Source organism: Salmo salar, chromosome ssa26 (assembly GCF_905237065.1).
Source record: "Salmo salar chromosome ssa26, Ssal_v3.1, whole genome shotgun sequence".
Classification (NCBI taxonomy): Eukaryota; Metazoa; Chordata; class Actinopteri; order Salmoniformes; family Salmonidae; genus Salmo; species Salmo salar.
In genome coordinates this window covers 20,952,816-20,968,995 of record NC_059467.1, presented here as the reverse complement: position 1 = coordinate 20,968,995, position 16,180 = coordinate 20,952,816, and the positions used below count along the sequence as shown (strand labels likewise).

Sequence of the window (16,180 nt, the reverse complement as noted above, 5' to 3'; positions counted from 1 at the left end):
TTAAGATATTTCATTTGTTTGGCACAAGTAAATAATGAATGCTATCCAAAGGCCATTGAATTTGTATAACTTTAGTGTTCCATTGTTTATTTACTGAGGAAATGAAACCCTCATTATGTGTTATTATAAGGAAATCAGGCCTTTGTGTTTATTGAGATTAAAATGTTACATACAGTATGCATACTTGAATGAATGTCTGGAAAGTCCTCTAGGAGAGTGAATCATTGACTGCATGGTGCCAGTGTTAGAGAATGTCATAGTTCTATACATGAACTGCTCTTCTCCACTCTCTTCTTGCACTGGCCTAACTGCATTTCACTGCACAGACTTTAATAACAACCACAGCTGACGGCTGAAAAACAAGTCTGAAAACGGTTAAACAGTGCTGGGCAAAAACACTTCCTTCTCTGTAGTTCAGCTGAACCAACCAAGATAAAAAGACTCAGCTATCTGACAGTTAAACCAACTTGTCATCACTTTTCATGGGAACATATTGGACTCTGTTTACCCTAGATGACATATAGTGTCATTAAGAAGCTTTAGGAAGTATTTAATGATGTTGGGGTGTTGTTTTGCTGTAAACATATTTTACTGGGTGGCTCAACAGGAAGAAAAATAGGACCAAACAAAGCCTTTTAAAGACTATGGGGGAGGGGATGGGGAGAGGGAAATGAACTAGTAAAGAGAAGACAGGGTAGGGAAGTGGTAGAGAGGACAGTGAGGTAAGAGCATAAATAGGTCTAATGGAGGAGAGAGGCATAAGAGAACAACACTGACAAGGCTAGAGGAGCATTGTGTTGACTAGGTGTTGCCTGGCTCACATGCTTCCTGTTTGTGTCAGGGCCTGGAAGTCCTCTCCTTGTCCCGAGCTTCCGCCTGCTGTGGTGGGGGTCTACACAGCAGCCAGCCCCTTCTGAGATAATTTTCTTGCTTGAAAAGAGGTACTTCCATTTCTGGGGAAGATTTTGTCGACAAGATTGTGAGATTCAAGATTCTGACCTTATTGTTACTCAGTATTCAGACAGTTTGGCTGCTATCAGTTTATCTTCAGTAATTTGGGACTTTCCCTTAAAATACCAATCCATTGTTAGGTTGTCACACACAAAAACTATTTATAGCGGTTACAGCCTACTGTACTTTTATCCACCAGGCGTTGGCAGGATTGATAGTAATAATCATTTCTGCATGTGTGAGTGAGCGACCGCACAGCCTACTGAATTGCTTAGAATAAAGTGTGCGGTCAAGCATTCATCTGTCCTGTCTCCCATCGAAACGCTGCTCCTCTCTCCTTCGCCCATGAAATGTGCATTGATAGGGCTGCCCCATGCAGAGAATAATGCTGGAAACTGGAGCGCTAAATCGTTCCCGTTGCCCGTTAATTGCAGTGGCAAGCCGTCACTAATCTAATGAGCTGTAGTTCATGAGTTGTGCAGTGTTCCTCACTGTTCCTCCTCTCTCTCTGTTCATCAATTGAAAGGGCAGGGGTAATTGTGGACCTCAGTAGATGAATGATGAGTTTGTTTCACACAATAATAGCAGCAGGGGTTTGGGATATGGTTGGGATATGCTGAATAAAGTGGGTCAGAGGAGTTATGGAGTGGACATCTCCCTGAAAATATGTGTTTGTTTTGTGTCATTGCATTTTAGGTTCAATTGTATTTTTATTTAGTTGTAGCATCGGCCATTTTTTAGATGTTAATCTATAGAGGTAGAAACTATAGAGCTCAAACAACAATATTCATAGAGAATCTATAATCAGACTGTAGTCTACTTACTGTAAGTTACTTATTGTAGATCAGTTCTGTGGAAGTCAGGTTTTTCACAACAGTGATACTTGAGGGAATGTGAAAAATGTGAACAGATAAGGTGCAGGGAGAAGGGTGTGTCAGAGAATGTTCCTGGCTGGTTAGAGAATGTGCACCCAGCAGACCCCCTCCCTCCTGCATATTCTACTACAATGCTCCAGCTCTGACCAGTGGGTGGGGTCGAGAGGGGTGGGACTTGACCATGCCTCTTCAGGGGGCTGCTGTTATACCCCCTCTCAGGGACATTCCTGATTCTCAACGCTCTCTCAGAGGGCCACAGACAGCCCCAACCTGTAGTCCCAGCCTCTAGTACCAACCCTAGCCCCTAGTTCCATTTCCAGGCTCAACCCCATTCCCAGCTCCAGCCCACTCTCATCCCTCAGCCTTGATCCCCTCCACCCTACCCATATAGTCCCTGTTGTATTTTCATTCCTAAATGAATTAGCCCCAGTCCCAAGCCTCAGCCCTTATAGCCCTATCCCATACATCCCCTGACACACTGGCAGCCCCATCCCCCAGCTTCTAGCCCTCCACTTGAGTGATCCCTGCCTGTCTTTATTTTATCTGTGACTGACTTCTTTTTGTGTGTAATCATTGAAGCCATGTGGCCTGGTGAGCACCTCCTCAGGGCTGTTTGAAGGTAAAGAGTTCCACAGGAGGCAGTGTGTTTCCTCAGTTGATGATAGCCCTCTGCTGTGTTCCCGTCCTGGCACAGCTGGAAGGTGAGGATTTACTGGGAAGGGAGGGAGGGAGAAATATAGGGATTGATAGAGGGAAGGGATTTCTCTGGAAATCTACCAGCAAAAGAGAGGAATGGGTGTCATAGCCAAAGTTCAGCGCTTTTTGTGTCCATCTGTTTGCTATCATGTTCTTCCCTGTTTGAAGAATTTGTCTTCAGAAAGACTTGGGAGTTAGGACGGCTTCTCAGAATTGTTTAGATGAACTGTGATATGCTGCTGCCTGTAATGTTCTGCCCAGAAATAGTTTTTCACTGGCTCATTGGTTGCACGCCCATTTTGGTTGCATCTCCTTGTACAGAGCTGGTTGTTTGTGTATGTGTAGTGAGAGAAGTTGTTCCCCTGCCATGTGAGGGTCGTGCCTGTGTGAAAGGAGGCTGTGGCCTGAATTCATGGGCCTATTGTTCATCTGCTGCGTCACTGCCTGGCAGAGCTGAGCTGGTGGGGAGGGAGCCTACTGTGCCAAAATGCATGCAAGGCTTTGGGGATTCCAACAAATACCCCCAGGAGTGTGGAGTAGAGGGTCAGTGTGCTCAAGACTGTGATGTACCGCAGCTTTAAGACCAGAGGTAGAAAGCTAACTCGCTCACACCGAGACTTAGGAAATATGTGGTTTCTCCACTCAATAGGCCGTTTTGTGTTGGTACATTGCTTTTAAACATCCAACAGAGTAGGGAGTACTGGCAAGTACAGGCAAAGTATTTAGCATGGACTTACTGTCCAGTGGCGTAGTCTGCTCAGGTTGCAAGTGGCACTGGTCACTCTCCCTCCAGCAGGATCTGACCTCAGCTCTGACATTCAAAGCCCAGTCATTTGACTGTGATTTTACTCCAGCCCGACCAGGCAGCGTGATTCCCCAAGGTCTGGCTTTCATCCAAGAGTTAAAAGAAGTACTATGCTCAATGTCAGTGTTTTGTCCTACTATAATGACTTTCTGAAGGCTCTTTTGATATTATAATCACTCTGGGTTGGCCCTCATATCAACCATTTAAGATCAGAATAGAGTACTGTGTGTGTGGACTTTGACATTGTGTCATCCCACTTCCTTCTTTTGAAGCCACTGGCCTTCTGGCGATGTGCTACACAATAATAATGCCACATTCTGGGGAGGCTTGGAGTTTTGTGACAGTAAATGTTAATTCTCTGGTTTCATTTTTTGGACACAAAAGGGCCAGTTTCCTGCAAAGCTCTACTGTGACTGCCTTCTCACTGCACTGGCCTATTTCATTCTCTATTAAACCCAAACACCCCTGAAATCCTATCATTTGGCCCGGTAATAGAGCCTCCATTTAAAAAGGTTTCTGTTTTCATGTCCCAAAGGACAAGACAAGATTTGATGGCTGGCATCTTATTGTGACTGGAAAGATGCCAGTGCTCCTCAAGCAGCAAGTTTTAATTTCCACTGCAAGCTTTTCTCCCAAGCCATCACAAACCTGTCTTTACTAGGCAGACCGTAGTCTATGTGCCTTTTGTTGGAGAGCGTCTCTATTGTAATGCATACCTTCTGCTGGTGAAACAAACTAAGGCTTATTCATTGCCAGAGAAGAGCTTGAGTGATCTGTGGTGCTATTTATTTTCCTTGAAGACAGAATACATGGTGTTGAATACCGTTAACTTGATATCACACAGGATATGACCCGTTCCTGGAAGGACCTTGGTCATCTTTGTGCTTCTATTTAGTCACGATTGCCTATCTCGATTTCCCCTCTTATCCCATGTTTACTTTCCATTGGGGAGAGCACATGAATGGAAGTAATTTGAAAACAGGACCATAATGCTATGTGGCTGCATCAACCTTGACTCACGGTACCCTCTAACTAAGGTAGACTGAAGTAAACAATTATAAATGATGTGATGTTGATTTTATTCACTTGTGATTGTGGCCAGTATGTGTCTGTTTGAACGATGTCACCACCAGTGTGTTGTTGCAGCTGGGGTAGAGGGATATCCTGTGTTTCTCTGCATCCTGGCCTAGGTCCTGGGTTAGGTAGGGGGGACACTCTGCCCCTCAGCTCCTAACTAAAGCCTTTCTGTCAGGGATGCTGCTGGGACATTATAGGAACTTGACAATGTGTCAGCTCAATCAAAGAAGTGTTGCTTTGTACCTTTCCCAAGGCCATGGTAGAGCAGAGGGAGCAGAACACTGTGCTCCACTATAGTTACTTATTTGTGATATACTGCAATCTTACACTGTGAGTGTTACTGTCTAAAATAGGTATTATTTCTAAAACCTTGTGAATGCTGTATGCCCACAACAGTACACTGATATAAAAGGTTGTGTTCACTATTGTGAATGCATGTGATAGTAAACACATAAAATGTGTTTAGGTGTGTGCCAGAACTTGTACATGAATCTCTGTAGTATAGATGACACCAGTAGGTCTGTGACAACCAATCAGAGGGTATGCTACTCACTGACAAGGGCATGAGTACACCACAATCTTTATTTTCAGGATTTGTTTAAAGATAAACATTTTGATTCAGTTATGAGTCAGATTATATTATATATTTTTTTGATGCATTGTGGATTTAGAGTGGATTAACTGTCTTGTCATTTTAAAAAGTGATATTTATGTGCCTATAAATGTGAATAGAGTGGGGCTCTGCTGGGTGTGGGATTACCCTGACAGGTTTCTTGTGGACCGTAATTGGTGCAGGAATATCAGCAAACTCCATTGTTTGTTCCCTGGGCTCCAAAGCTGATTCAGCAGGGGTTTGTGTGTGTTCCCAGTGACATGAGAGCACCCTGAAAAAGCTGATTGATTTGAATCTGAGCTCACACACTGGGCCATGCATACTTCACTGCATTGTTAGTGCCACTCTTTTTACTGGCCGCACAATGGCAGTTAATGCCTGACTATAGACAAACAGTTTAAGAGTGCACAAGACAGCCCTTGAAATCAAACTCCCCAATTGTTAATTTTGAGGCTTTGTAACAGTCTGAGTGAGTACAAAATGGCAAACACAAGGAACAATGATCACCAGGGCACCCTGTGAATTTCCACCACCCATGGGTCTTTCTCCCCCACGCCCTCTGAGTGGTAGTGCCCAGACTGGACTCTCCCTAGAACCCAGGGTGGGAAATGGGACAGTGAAAGAGGGGGTGAGGGGATGTTTGTATGAGAAAAAACTGAGAACTCAACTGTTCCCCTCCCCCTCAACCTGACCTCTACCCACTGCCCCAGTTGATTACATTTTGAATACAGAGATGATACTACAATCTTCACATATTCCAGCTAAGTAGGCTAAGTGACCTGTAAAACAGTGATGTTTTTCACAAGCTTCTAACCCCTGCTGTCCTTGGATTCTGTACAGTCCTAGACAGGTGAAAGATGCCTAATGTTTTGAAAGAGATAAGACTGCCTTCGTTGACACATTTTAAGGATGTTTTTTTGTGTGACCTTAACGCCTCGCCTCCCACCCTCCGCTCAAACACTGGAACACTAAGCCTCAGTGACCAATGAGGGTCCTCCATCTCACCCAGTGGTGAGTGGATGTGTGAGGGGGCGAGGTGGTCGGACTTTGGACTCTTTCAGCTCCGTGGACAGATAATGAGTCACTACAGAGACCATAGTACAGTGGTTCTAATGACAGATGAGGGGATTCAAACACATTCCCAAGCACTAAGTCAGATAGCTTCCTTTTAAGACACCCATTTAGTAAGACATCTGTATCTAACTAAACCTATGACTGCTAATCACAGGTCTTGTAATTGAAGTAGTTTCATGTCATTAGCTGTCTGTTATTTATCATGCTGTTTCATTAGTGAATGGTTTTTCACTCTCCACTGAGTGAGTCAGTGTTGGTGCTCACCTGGAGCACAGTGTTTGTGTGTGTGTGTGCGTGTGTGAAACAGATGCGTCTGTGTGCGTGTGTCAGTTGTGAGCAGAGTATGTGACTGGTACGTGCGTCAGGTGTGTGTATACACAGGCTTCTCTTGGACCTGTCCAGTGAGAGGTGCCTGTCTGCCTGCCTGCTTGTCCAGGCGAGGCTAAGGGGAATTGAACCACAGTGTGTTAATCTGCACCGTTTTCCACTAATCCCCCTGGGAGCAGACATTCCTCCTCATAATGAACCTGCTAAGTCCCTCCCTGCCTGCATACTGTATAACATGAATGGGGAGAAAACTGATAGCCTATATTATAAACTGGGTGGTTCGAGCTCTGAATGCTGATTGGCTGTATACCACGGGTATGACAAAACTTGTATCTTTAATGTTCTAATTACGTTGGTAACCAGTTTATAATAGCAATAAGGCACATCAGGGGTTTGTGATATATGGCCAATATACCACAGCTAAGGGCTGAATCCAGGCACTCCGCGTTGCATCGCGCATAAGAACAGCCCTTAGCGTAGTATTTTGGCCATATACCACACTCCCTCGTGCATTATTGCTTAAATATCACCTGTATTTACAGAATCATATTTAGTCAATTAAATATAGGCCCAGTACTGTAACGGGAAAGGCCAGGAGCCACGTGATCTGACTAGGAAAAACTCTGGGCCGTGGGTAGAACTTTTATCTAGGGCTTCCAGTTTTTCCTGGTTTGGGAAAATCCTGGCCCTTTGTATCAGTAATGAACCCCATATGGACGTCAGTACCTGGTTGTTTCTGTGGAGGCGTGCTGCATTGGCATTCCTCACTGTAGTAAACGGAACAAGAAACTGTCAAACCTGTTGTCTGGCATTCTGTCAAGCATAGGCTCATTTCCAGATATTCTCGTTTCTGAACAAATATGTGGGAGCCTGGCTGCTACAATATCTTCTTAAACTGTCACTTTCAGGATATAAAGTAAATCCCTCTCTCACAGCATCATCACAGAAACACCTGCTATCTGTTTTTCTATGCAAAACTTAATGCGGCCCTAGATAGAGTGCTGTGTGTTTTTGTCAGCTGAGAGGTTACATGAAGTCAGAATCCAGGTTTCCCAGAGTGCATTGACTGCTCTCCCTTAGGACAGCAGCAGCCCAGACAGGCTAGCCAGGGCAGGCTCTCCATTGATAAAACTGGGTAGAGGCAAAGCACACACCTTCTTTCACACTGTCCTGCCACAGCAGCCAAGTTCATACAAAGACAGGCTGCCACCAACAGTGGGTCGTCTAATTATGGAATTTGATCATGTTTAGTGACAAGCGGTGAACAAGTGAGAGCCATAAGGCTTAAGCAGCAGCTCCACAACTGTACAACTCTGGCAGGTAAAGTCATTGAGACATTGGTGTTGGTCATGCTCAGGGGACTCAGAATGAAGTGGGCAGATTTACTGGACTGGACCATTCACCTCAATCTTCCCAGCCTTTTGCGGGTGACATGCTGTCTTTGTTTGGGCCAAACTACATCAGTAGAGGCAGTTCAATGGGAGGTGAATAGAGGCTTAGATTTATTGTCATGCATCCACCTCTTAAATCCCCTTGTGCTTGTTATGAAGGAATTGTTTTGGGAGTCTCTTTGCGGAGGAGTTGTGAAGGAATTTGAGTTGCCTTGTAAATAAGACCGTAGACTTTTGTTTTTAACCAGTTGTCAAGCCAGTATTGTGTCCTTTTCTGTACAACGTTGCATCTTTCTACCCTGTATTTACTTTGTACTGACCCTTCTGTCTGCTCTCCAGAGCAGTGCTGCAGTGAGCAAGGAGAAGGCTGAAGTGGAGGCAGCCAAGGGAGCAGTGGAGGGCCAGGCGGGACGTCTTAGCCAGGAAGCCGAGAAGCTGAGAAAGCGGGCACAGGAGCTGGAGAACGAAGTGGCCAAACTCAACCGCATCATCGATGATGCCAAGCTACAGGAGAGCAAGCTGGGGGACAGAGTCGGCCGGCTTGAGGTGAGGATTAGAGAAACCTAATTTACTGTAACTATTGTAGCAACGGTCATAGAAATTGTTCTAAACTTTTTTTTAACAATTTGCATAAATGCAACTGTTGGTCAATGGATGAAGATACTCCAAACTTTTAGAATTTGTATAATCCATCAGGTGTTGACTGAATTATAGTGCATAAAACATTTACTGGCATGGACAAATAATGAATGGAGTTCAGAGATTTTGGTGGGAATTCAGGTATAAAATGTATTGCCAAACACTTGCTCTGTCTACCCTATGCCCTTGGATTAAAAATCAACACGCATGGCTCTAGATTACACCTATCTAAACATACTTTACATTGTTTGCGAGATCAGACATAATATCACTATAATCCAAGTGTTCATTTTCAGAAGTTGCTTTCATTTCAGCGCATGTAATTTGTTAACATTTCAACTGTATTAAATTCTTTCTTTCTTAGCTTTAGTGTTCTTATAGATGCAACGGAAAGACAATGTATTCCATTCAGCCCATTTCAGACGTTACCGGAGTGTGTTTGACAGGTCATTACAAACATTTCTGCGGTCGTAACGTCAACCAATAAAACAAATAGGCACAAGCAAAGTATGAAAGAATCGTAGGAGTAAAACGAAAGCAATCAATCCAGCAAGATTTAAGTGGAAAGTGGATTTTACGTCCCTCAAACACAGGAAATAGATGGCTGAAAAAGACAGATCCTCAGGTGTAACATTAGCTGCTAGTTATATAAAGGAGAGCCACTGTAAACTGCACAGGAGTGTCAATCAGATTGACAGTAATAAAACTTTTCACATTGAAGATCAGATCTGTTACCTATTGTCTTATGCTGGTGTGTGCATATGTGTATGTGTGAGCTCACAGAGAGAGAAGAGGCAGCTGGAAGAGTCTTTGGAAGAAATCAAGGAGCAGGAGGAGGAGATGTCATGTGCCAACCGTGCTCTGACCACACGGTTAGAGGATGTACAGGTAAGACTGACCAGGCTTTGACTACAAGCTCGGGAGAATTTACTGGTGAGAATAATAAAGCATAAGTGCTGGTCCTCCTTATCATTCTGACCCATCTTTCTAAACTCTTTCTGTTACAGAGGAACTTGACCAAGCTGAATCATGACCACAGAGAGCTGGAGGAGAGGCTGAAGGAGGAGAGGAGTCAAAAAGAACAGTTCAAGAACACAAAGAATGAGATAGAGGATGAGAGGAGTCTGCTGGACCGCACAGTGGATAAACTACAGAGGGAGGTGAGTGGACCAACTAAAGGCCTTCGGACATCCTTGCTTTAGTCAATCAAATATCACACCACAGGCATGTGTCAGTGTGTGCATGCATGTCTGTTTATTTGTTAGCAAGGCTAACTCTACCTTCTCCCTCTCTCCCTGTAGATGAGTGAGATCGTGGAGGCCTCTCAGTCGTCCACCCAGGAGCTGCAGCAGCAGATAAATGTGTACAAGGAGAAGAACCGTCGGGAGCTGGCTGAGCTTCAGAGGCAGTTGAGGGAACGGGGTGTGGAGCTGGACAAGTCCTGTCTGGCTGCTAAGTCCCTGCAGGAGGAGGTGGGTTGGCTAGTGCTCCCCATGGCAATGGAGGATGAGCCATTGTCCTGACTCAGTGTGTTGTAAACCCCCACTCAGGGTTTGTACAGTGAGGTCATGGCTTTGGAATATGTGTCCTATCCTCTCTTATACTTCTCCTTTGCCCTGAACTGGACCAGAAGGTCACAGCTGTAGAGATGCCTGGTGGCCTGGTGATATTACAGGGTTAAAGAGGTTAGATAATGTATATTTTCATAGAAATCTGTGGTTTAGCATGAAGAGTTGGAGCTCTGGAGGGTGGGAAGAGAAATCTGAATCATTGTTTTTCTATTGTTGAAGCATCCACATGTTTCAGCAATCTAGAACTTCAGACACTAGGATTTATTTATGAACCTCTTTTTAATTGAACAAAATATTAAAGTATTAGCTGTGACTTTATCTTACATTACATCCATTGTTCTCATACATTAAGGGAGTTGTAGCTAGGTTTGCTTATGTAATTTGGAGTGAGCCTCTAAAGTTCTTCATGGCATTTTGCCTCAATTGAGGAATTCTCCAGCTAATGTTTTTATAATTACTATGGTTCATTTTCACAATCTAGCTATAACCTTAGTAGTTGTGGTCTGTCCCACATAATGTTGTTAGAACCCAGGGCCACTGCTCATTGGGTATGGTTTGACCTACTAAACACTTTGGAATGTTTTTGTTGAATATGGGATAAGCATTGCTTATTTGATCTAATAATGTTCTCCCTCATTGTGTGCCTGGGTTACTAACCCCTGCAGAATGTCATTAAAGAAAATCTATTTCCTACAGTAGGTTAAAGACAGGTGGCCAGACTCAGTCCAACACAGTCCAAACTCCATTGGAATTGTGCTCACTTTTTCCATGGAAATGTGTCAGTTTTACAGAAGAGAGAGGCCTTGCTGCTAAGGGTTCATCTTTGTGTTGTAGTCTACCCAGTGTAATGTATATGCACAGATGGGATATGCTGATGTATCTTTGTCCAGCTGGTCTACAGGAAGAGGGGGATGTAGTGCCATTGTTGTGAGAGGTGGAATGACTGACCACACATCCTCCTCTCCTCCCCGCTGATCCACTCCTCTAAGGCCTGGTGATGAGGTCACTGTTTCATCTGCTTCAGATCTCCAGTCTGTCCCAACCCCCACATCTATCTTATAAGCATGCCCATTAAGACCTGCTAAAGACAAATGTATTTTTTTCTTTCATCTTCTTCACTCGCCAGGCTAGTGTTTGTGAAAGCTTCTCTTAAGTCACTATTGTTAAAGGAACAGATGGCATATTGTGACCACTGCTGAAATTGCATTGCTAAAGCAGACATGACAGGTATGGATGTTACTGTAACAGTATGACACGTGTGGTTTATTTGTTCGCTGTGGCGTACTGGTAAATGAGTAGGAGGCATTCACAAAACCTGTTGTTTATTCCCATTCTGTTTTAAAAGTATGTGTGGTGTGTGTCCTGCAGCTGAGCCATGTGGAAGAAGACCTGAGGGAGTGTAAGAGGGAGAGGGATGATGCAGTGCTCAAGGAGAAGGCCCTGGAGCAGAAAGTCTACCACCTGGAGGTGGAGGCAGAGACCAAAGCCCACTCCAAGGATGACAAAATCCGACAGGTCAAACTCATGGAGGTATGGAGGAATATCTTAATTATTCATTTCCCATTGTCTCTAAATTATACACTTTATACATGTGTTCATGGAGACTTTCTTCTGCCATTTAAAGTGTCAGACTTTTCGTGCTGTATTAATTGGTTATCTTTGAGTCTTCAGTCTATGCTAGTCCTTCCATTTCGTCTCTGTTTGTACTCCAGTCCTGAGGAAGGAACAGTTCCCAGCTAGCACATAATGTTCTGAGAACCATGTTTCTCAGAGCTTGGTGAGAGCAGGGTTGTCCTATGGTTATTTTGCATACAACCTTCCCACAACTTTCTGGGAATGGTGCAGGATAGTTGCTTGGTTTTAGAACATTCTTAGCACATTTAAGGAACTTGACAAGATAACATCATTTTCTTGGTATTTCATTACTTTAACAGAATGTTTCCTAAAAGTTCAAACATGGTTACATTTAGTAAAAATGCTCGTAATGTTCTAGGAACGTTCTCCAACTGGTTTGACATTGGGCATGTTCTCAAATAGTTCAGAGAATGTTAAGAAACAATGTTGTTCTGTGGGTATTTCAGTACTTGCTGAGTGGACTAATTCCATTGATAGAGAACAGAAGATTATTGACGTTTTTGAGAGATAAGCAGCATGTTATTATGCACATCTGGTTAAAATAGTATGCATGTGTTCAGTGCATGATATTGGAAATATGGATCTGATTGGATGCGCATAGCTTAATTGGCAGGCCCTCATTGGTTGTTGGCCAGGGTATTCAAGTGTGCTACCTTTGAGCGGATGCAGATGGACTCAGCTTGGAACCGGCTATGTTGTATCCTCTGTCATGTTGCAAATAACCGTCTTCGTGATGATAATGCTTTATACTGTCGAGTTTCTCTTTGCAATATCTAAAAAGAACTTGCTTCCTTTAACCGGGGATGCAACATGTTGGCGACAAGGTACCAGAGTTTTTGTCTGTAGGGGAACAGAGCGGAGCTCTGTCGAGACAGCCTGTGTAGAAAAGCTAGCACCGAAGATGGTGTCCGGCAAGGCCGAGGATTTTCACTTTGAGGAAAGTTTCAAAGCCTATTTGGAAAGGTCGGAACAATATTTTGAAGCTAATGGGCTCAAGTACGAGGATGATAAGTCAAAAGCCATTTTTCTTACAATTGTTGGCAGAAAGTCTCACAATTTGTTAATGGACGTATGTGCTCCACAGAAACCAAGTGAAAAAATGTTGACAGAGTTGGTCGTGCTGTTGAAAGGTCACTACGTCACTATGAAAGATACAAATTTAATTCAAGGAGTCAACTTGAGGGAGAGTCGATTAGTGAGTACTTGGCTAGTTTAATAAAAGCATTAGCCACATGTACATTTGGTCAGTTTCTTGAGTCATTACGTGATAGATTTGTGTGTGGTGTTTAAAGTGCAGAGCTGAGAGACTGTTTACTAAACGTAGCTCACACAAAATACTTATTAACATTAGCACTTGCTGTGGATATGGGATTTCCTTTTGAAGTAACAAAGAAAGTACACAGCAGTTTTCACAAAATACTTTTAAAGCAAATGCAGTTGAGAAGAAAAGCGTTGCCAAGAAAACGGAGGCAACAGGTAAACCATGTTACCATTGCGCGGGAAAAGAGCACAAGCCAGAATGGGTGCCGATACAAGGATTTTGAGTGTCGGAATGCAAGAAGAAAGGATGCATAGCCAGGGCATGCCGCTCACATCAAGTGGTAAAAAATGACACGAAGCAAACGAAATGGAACAAGCAACTGGATGCTACTGAGGGAGAGGCCTCCTTACTGCAACTGCAGGAAGACGAGAGGAGCAATGATGATCAGCACCAGGGCAACGAGCACCAGCGAGAGAGAGGCAAGAACGTCATTGCAACAGAGATGAACATTGCGTCACATTCCAGCGCCAGAGTGATGATGAGCATTACATCTCACATGAGAGTGAGACATCTGATAAAGGGACAGCAGCTGTTTTCACCACTGACTATGAGTTGGGTAACGTAAAAGCAATTGAACTGTTTACATTAGATACAGGTAAAGACATTACTAAACCGTACTATGTGTATTGAAGGGTAGATGATGTGAGACTCAAAATGGAAGTTGATACAGGTGCAGCAGTTTCTGTGTTATCAGAGAGGTTGTATAACTGCAGGTTCAAAAAAGGTGAAGTTGTGTTAATAACGTACAGTAAAGAGTCACTAGATCTAAGAGGGAAAATCTCAGTCAAGGTCAAGTGTAATGGGAGCACTAGTCCTGCAAGCCTCGCCCAGTGCCATATGCACTTAGAGAAGCTGTTGAAAAACAGCTAGTCGTGTTGGAGTCAGTAGGGGTCCAAACTCCAGTTAATTACTGTGAATGGGCTGCTCCAATTGTGTGTATACCGAAAACAGACAATACTGTAAGAATATGTGGAGATTACAAGGTAACTATCAATCCGTGGCTGGAAGTAGATCAGTATCCGTTATCAAAAACGCAGGTTGTTCACCAAGCTGACGGGTTGAGAAGTTCACAAAGCTGGATTTGTCACAGGCATACCAGCCAGTACAGTTAGAGGAGAGGTCTAAGCACTATCTCACCATTAATACACATAAGAGGTTGTTTAGGGTCAACAGGCTTCCTTATGGTGTTGCCTGTGCTCCAGCTATTTTTCAGAAAATAATGGATCAGATCCTACAAGGTAAAGATGGGGTAATCTGCTATCTTGATGATTTACTTATCACAGGGTGTGACACAGAAGAGCACATGAGAAATCTTGAAGTGCTAAAAAGACTGAAAGTCTGCAATCTGAAGGTTAATAGCTCTCTATCTGTTATTTCTTCCAGAACAGCATAGCCTATCTAGGTCATGTAGTAGATACACCCCATGAAACAGAAAACTGAAGCTATTGAGAAGGCTCCCATTCCTAGAAACACCACTGAGCTCAGGTATTTTCTTTTGTTACTTAAACTATTATGGCAAATTAATTCAAAATCTGTCTACCATAGTTAAGTCTATGACCGCTCTACTGCAGAAAGGTGTAAAATGGGAATGGTCACAGAAAAGCCAAAGTACTTTTGAGGAAGCTAAGAGACACCTACTTACTAGCCAGGTGTTAGTTCACTACAACCCAGAGCTACCACTCATACTACTGTAGGCTGTGATGCTTCACCGGTAAGTGTGGGTGCAGTGATTTCTCACAAAATGGTTCTGAGAAACCTATAGCATTTGCCTCTAGGATGCTTACGAAAACAGAAAGGAACTATTCTCAAATAGTGAAAGAAGTACTAAGACTGGTGTTTGGAGTATCTGTATGGTAGAAAATGTACCTTGCTGACAGACCATAAGCCTCTTAAGATTCTTGGTCCTAAGACAGGTGTCCCAACACTTGCAGCAGCTAGAATGCAGTGATGGTCTTTGAATTTAGCAACTTACACATATGAGATACAGTACAAACCGTCAGAGCAGCATGGCAATGCAGATGCATTGTCCAGACTCCCACTTAGTGATTGTAGGGGTCCTACACCAAATCCAGTGTATAGAGTGTAATTTATAGATGACTTGCCAATCATTGCTAAAGATATACAAATCAAATGAAATCAAATTTATTTATATAGCCCTTCTTACATCAGCTGATATCTCAAAGTGCTGTACAGAAACCCAGCCTAAAACCCCAAACAGCAAGCAATGCAGGTGTAGAAGCACGGTGGCTAGGAAAAACTCCCTAGAAAGGCCAGAACCTAGGAAGAAACCTAGAGAGGAACCAGGCTATGGGGGGTGGCCAGTCCTCTTCCGGCTGTGCCGGGTGGAGATTACAACAGCACATGGCCAAGATGTTCAAATGTTCATAAATGACCAGCATGGTCAAATAATAATAATCATAGTAGTTGTCGAGGGTGCAACAAGTCAGCAACACAAGAGTAAGTGTCAGTTGGCTTTTTCATAGCCGATCTTTGAGAGTATCACTACCGCTCCTGCTGTCTCTAGAGAGTTGAAAACAGCAGGTCTGGGACAGGTAGCACATCCAGTGAACAGGTCAGGGTTCCAGCAGGTCTGGGACAGCAGGTCTGGGACAGGCACCACGTCCGGTGAACAGGTTAGGGTTCCATAGCCGCAGGCAGAACAGTTGGAACTGGAGCAGCAGCACAGCCAGGTGGACTGGGGACAGCAAGGAGTCATCATGCCAGGTATGAGGCATGGTCCTAGGGCTCAGATCCTCCGAGAGAGAGAGAGAGAGAGAAAGAGAGAATTAGAGAGCATATTTAAATTCACACAGGACACCAGATAAGACAAGAGAAATACTCCAGATGTGACAGACTGACCCTAGACCCCCGACACAAACTACTGCAGCATAAATACTGGAGGCTGAGACAGGAGGGCTCAGGAGACACTGTGGCCCCATCCGATGAAACCCCCGGACAGGGCCAAACAGGTAGGATATAACCCCACCCACTTTGCCAAAGCACAGCCCCCACACCACTGGAGGGATATCTCCAACCACCAACTTACCATCCCGAGACAAGGCCGAGTATAGCCCACAAAGATCTCCACCATGGCACAACCCAAGGGGGGGCACCAACCCAGACAGGAAGATCACGTCAGTGACTCAACCCACTCAAGTGACGCAACCCTCCCAGGGACGGCATGGAAGAACACCAGTAAGCCAGT

The 16,180-nt window shown here is 44.0% G+C and overlaps 1 protein-coding gene across 4 annotated transcripts in view; it reads left to right on the top strand.

The window, feature by feature from the left end:
- The window catches only part of LOC106587322 (cingulin-like protein 1), a 37,526-nt gene that overhangs the window by 12,524 nt on the left and 8,822 nt on the right, over positions 1–16,180 (top strand). For all 4 annotated transcript variants that reach the window (XM_045707974.1, XM_045707973.1, XM_045707975.1 and 1 more), the window contains exons 9-13: positions 8,149–8,355; positions 9,232–9,336; positions 9,456–9,608; positions 9,750–9,920; positions 11,388–11,549. In XM_045707974.1, the coding sequence (XP_045563930.1) occupies positions 8,149–8,355; positions 9,232–9,336; positions 9,456–9,608; positions 9,750–9,920; positions 11,388–11,549 (798 nt within the window). The remainder of the gene's footprint in view (positions 1–8,148; positions 8,356–9,231; positions 9,337–9,455; positions 9,609–9,749; positions 9,921–11,387; positions 11,550–16,180) is intronic.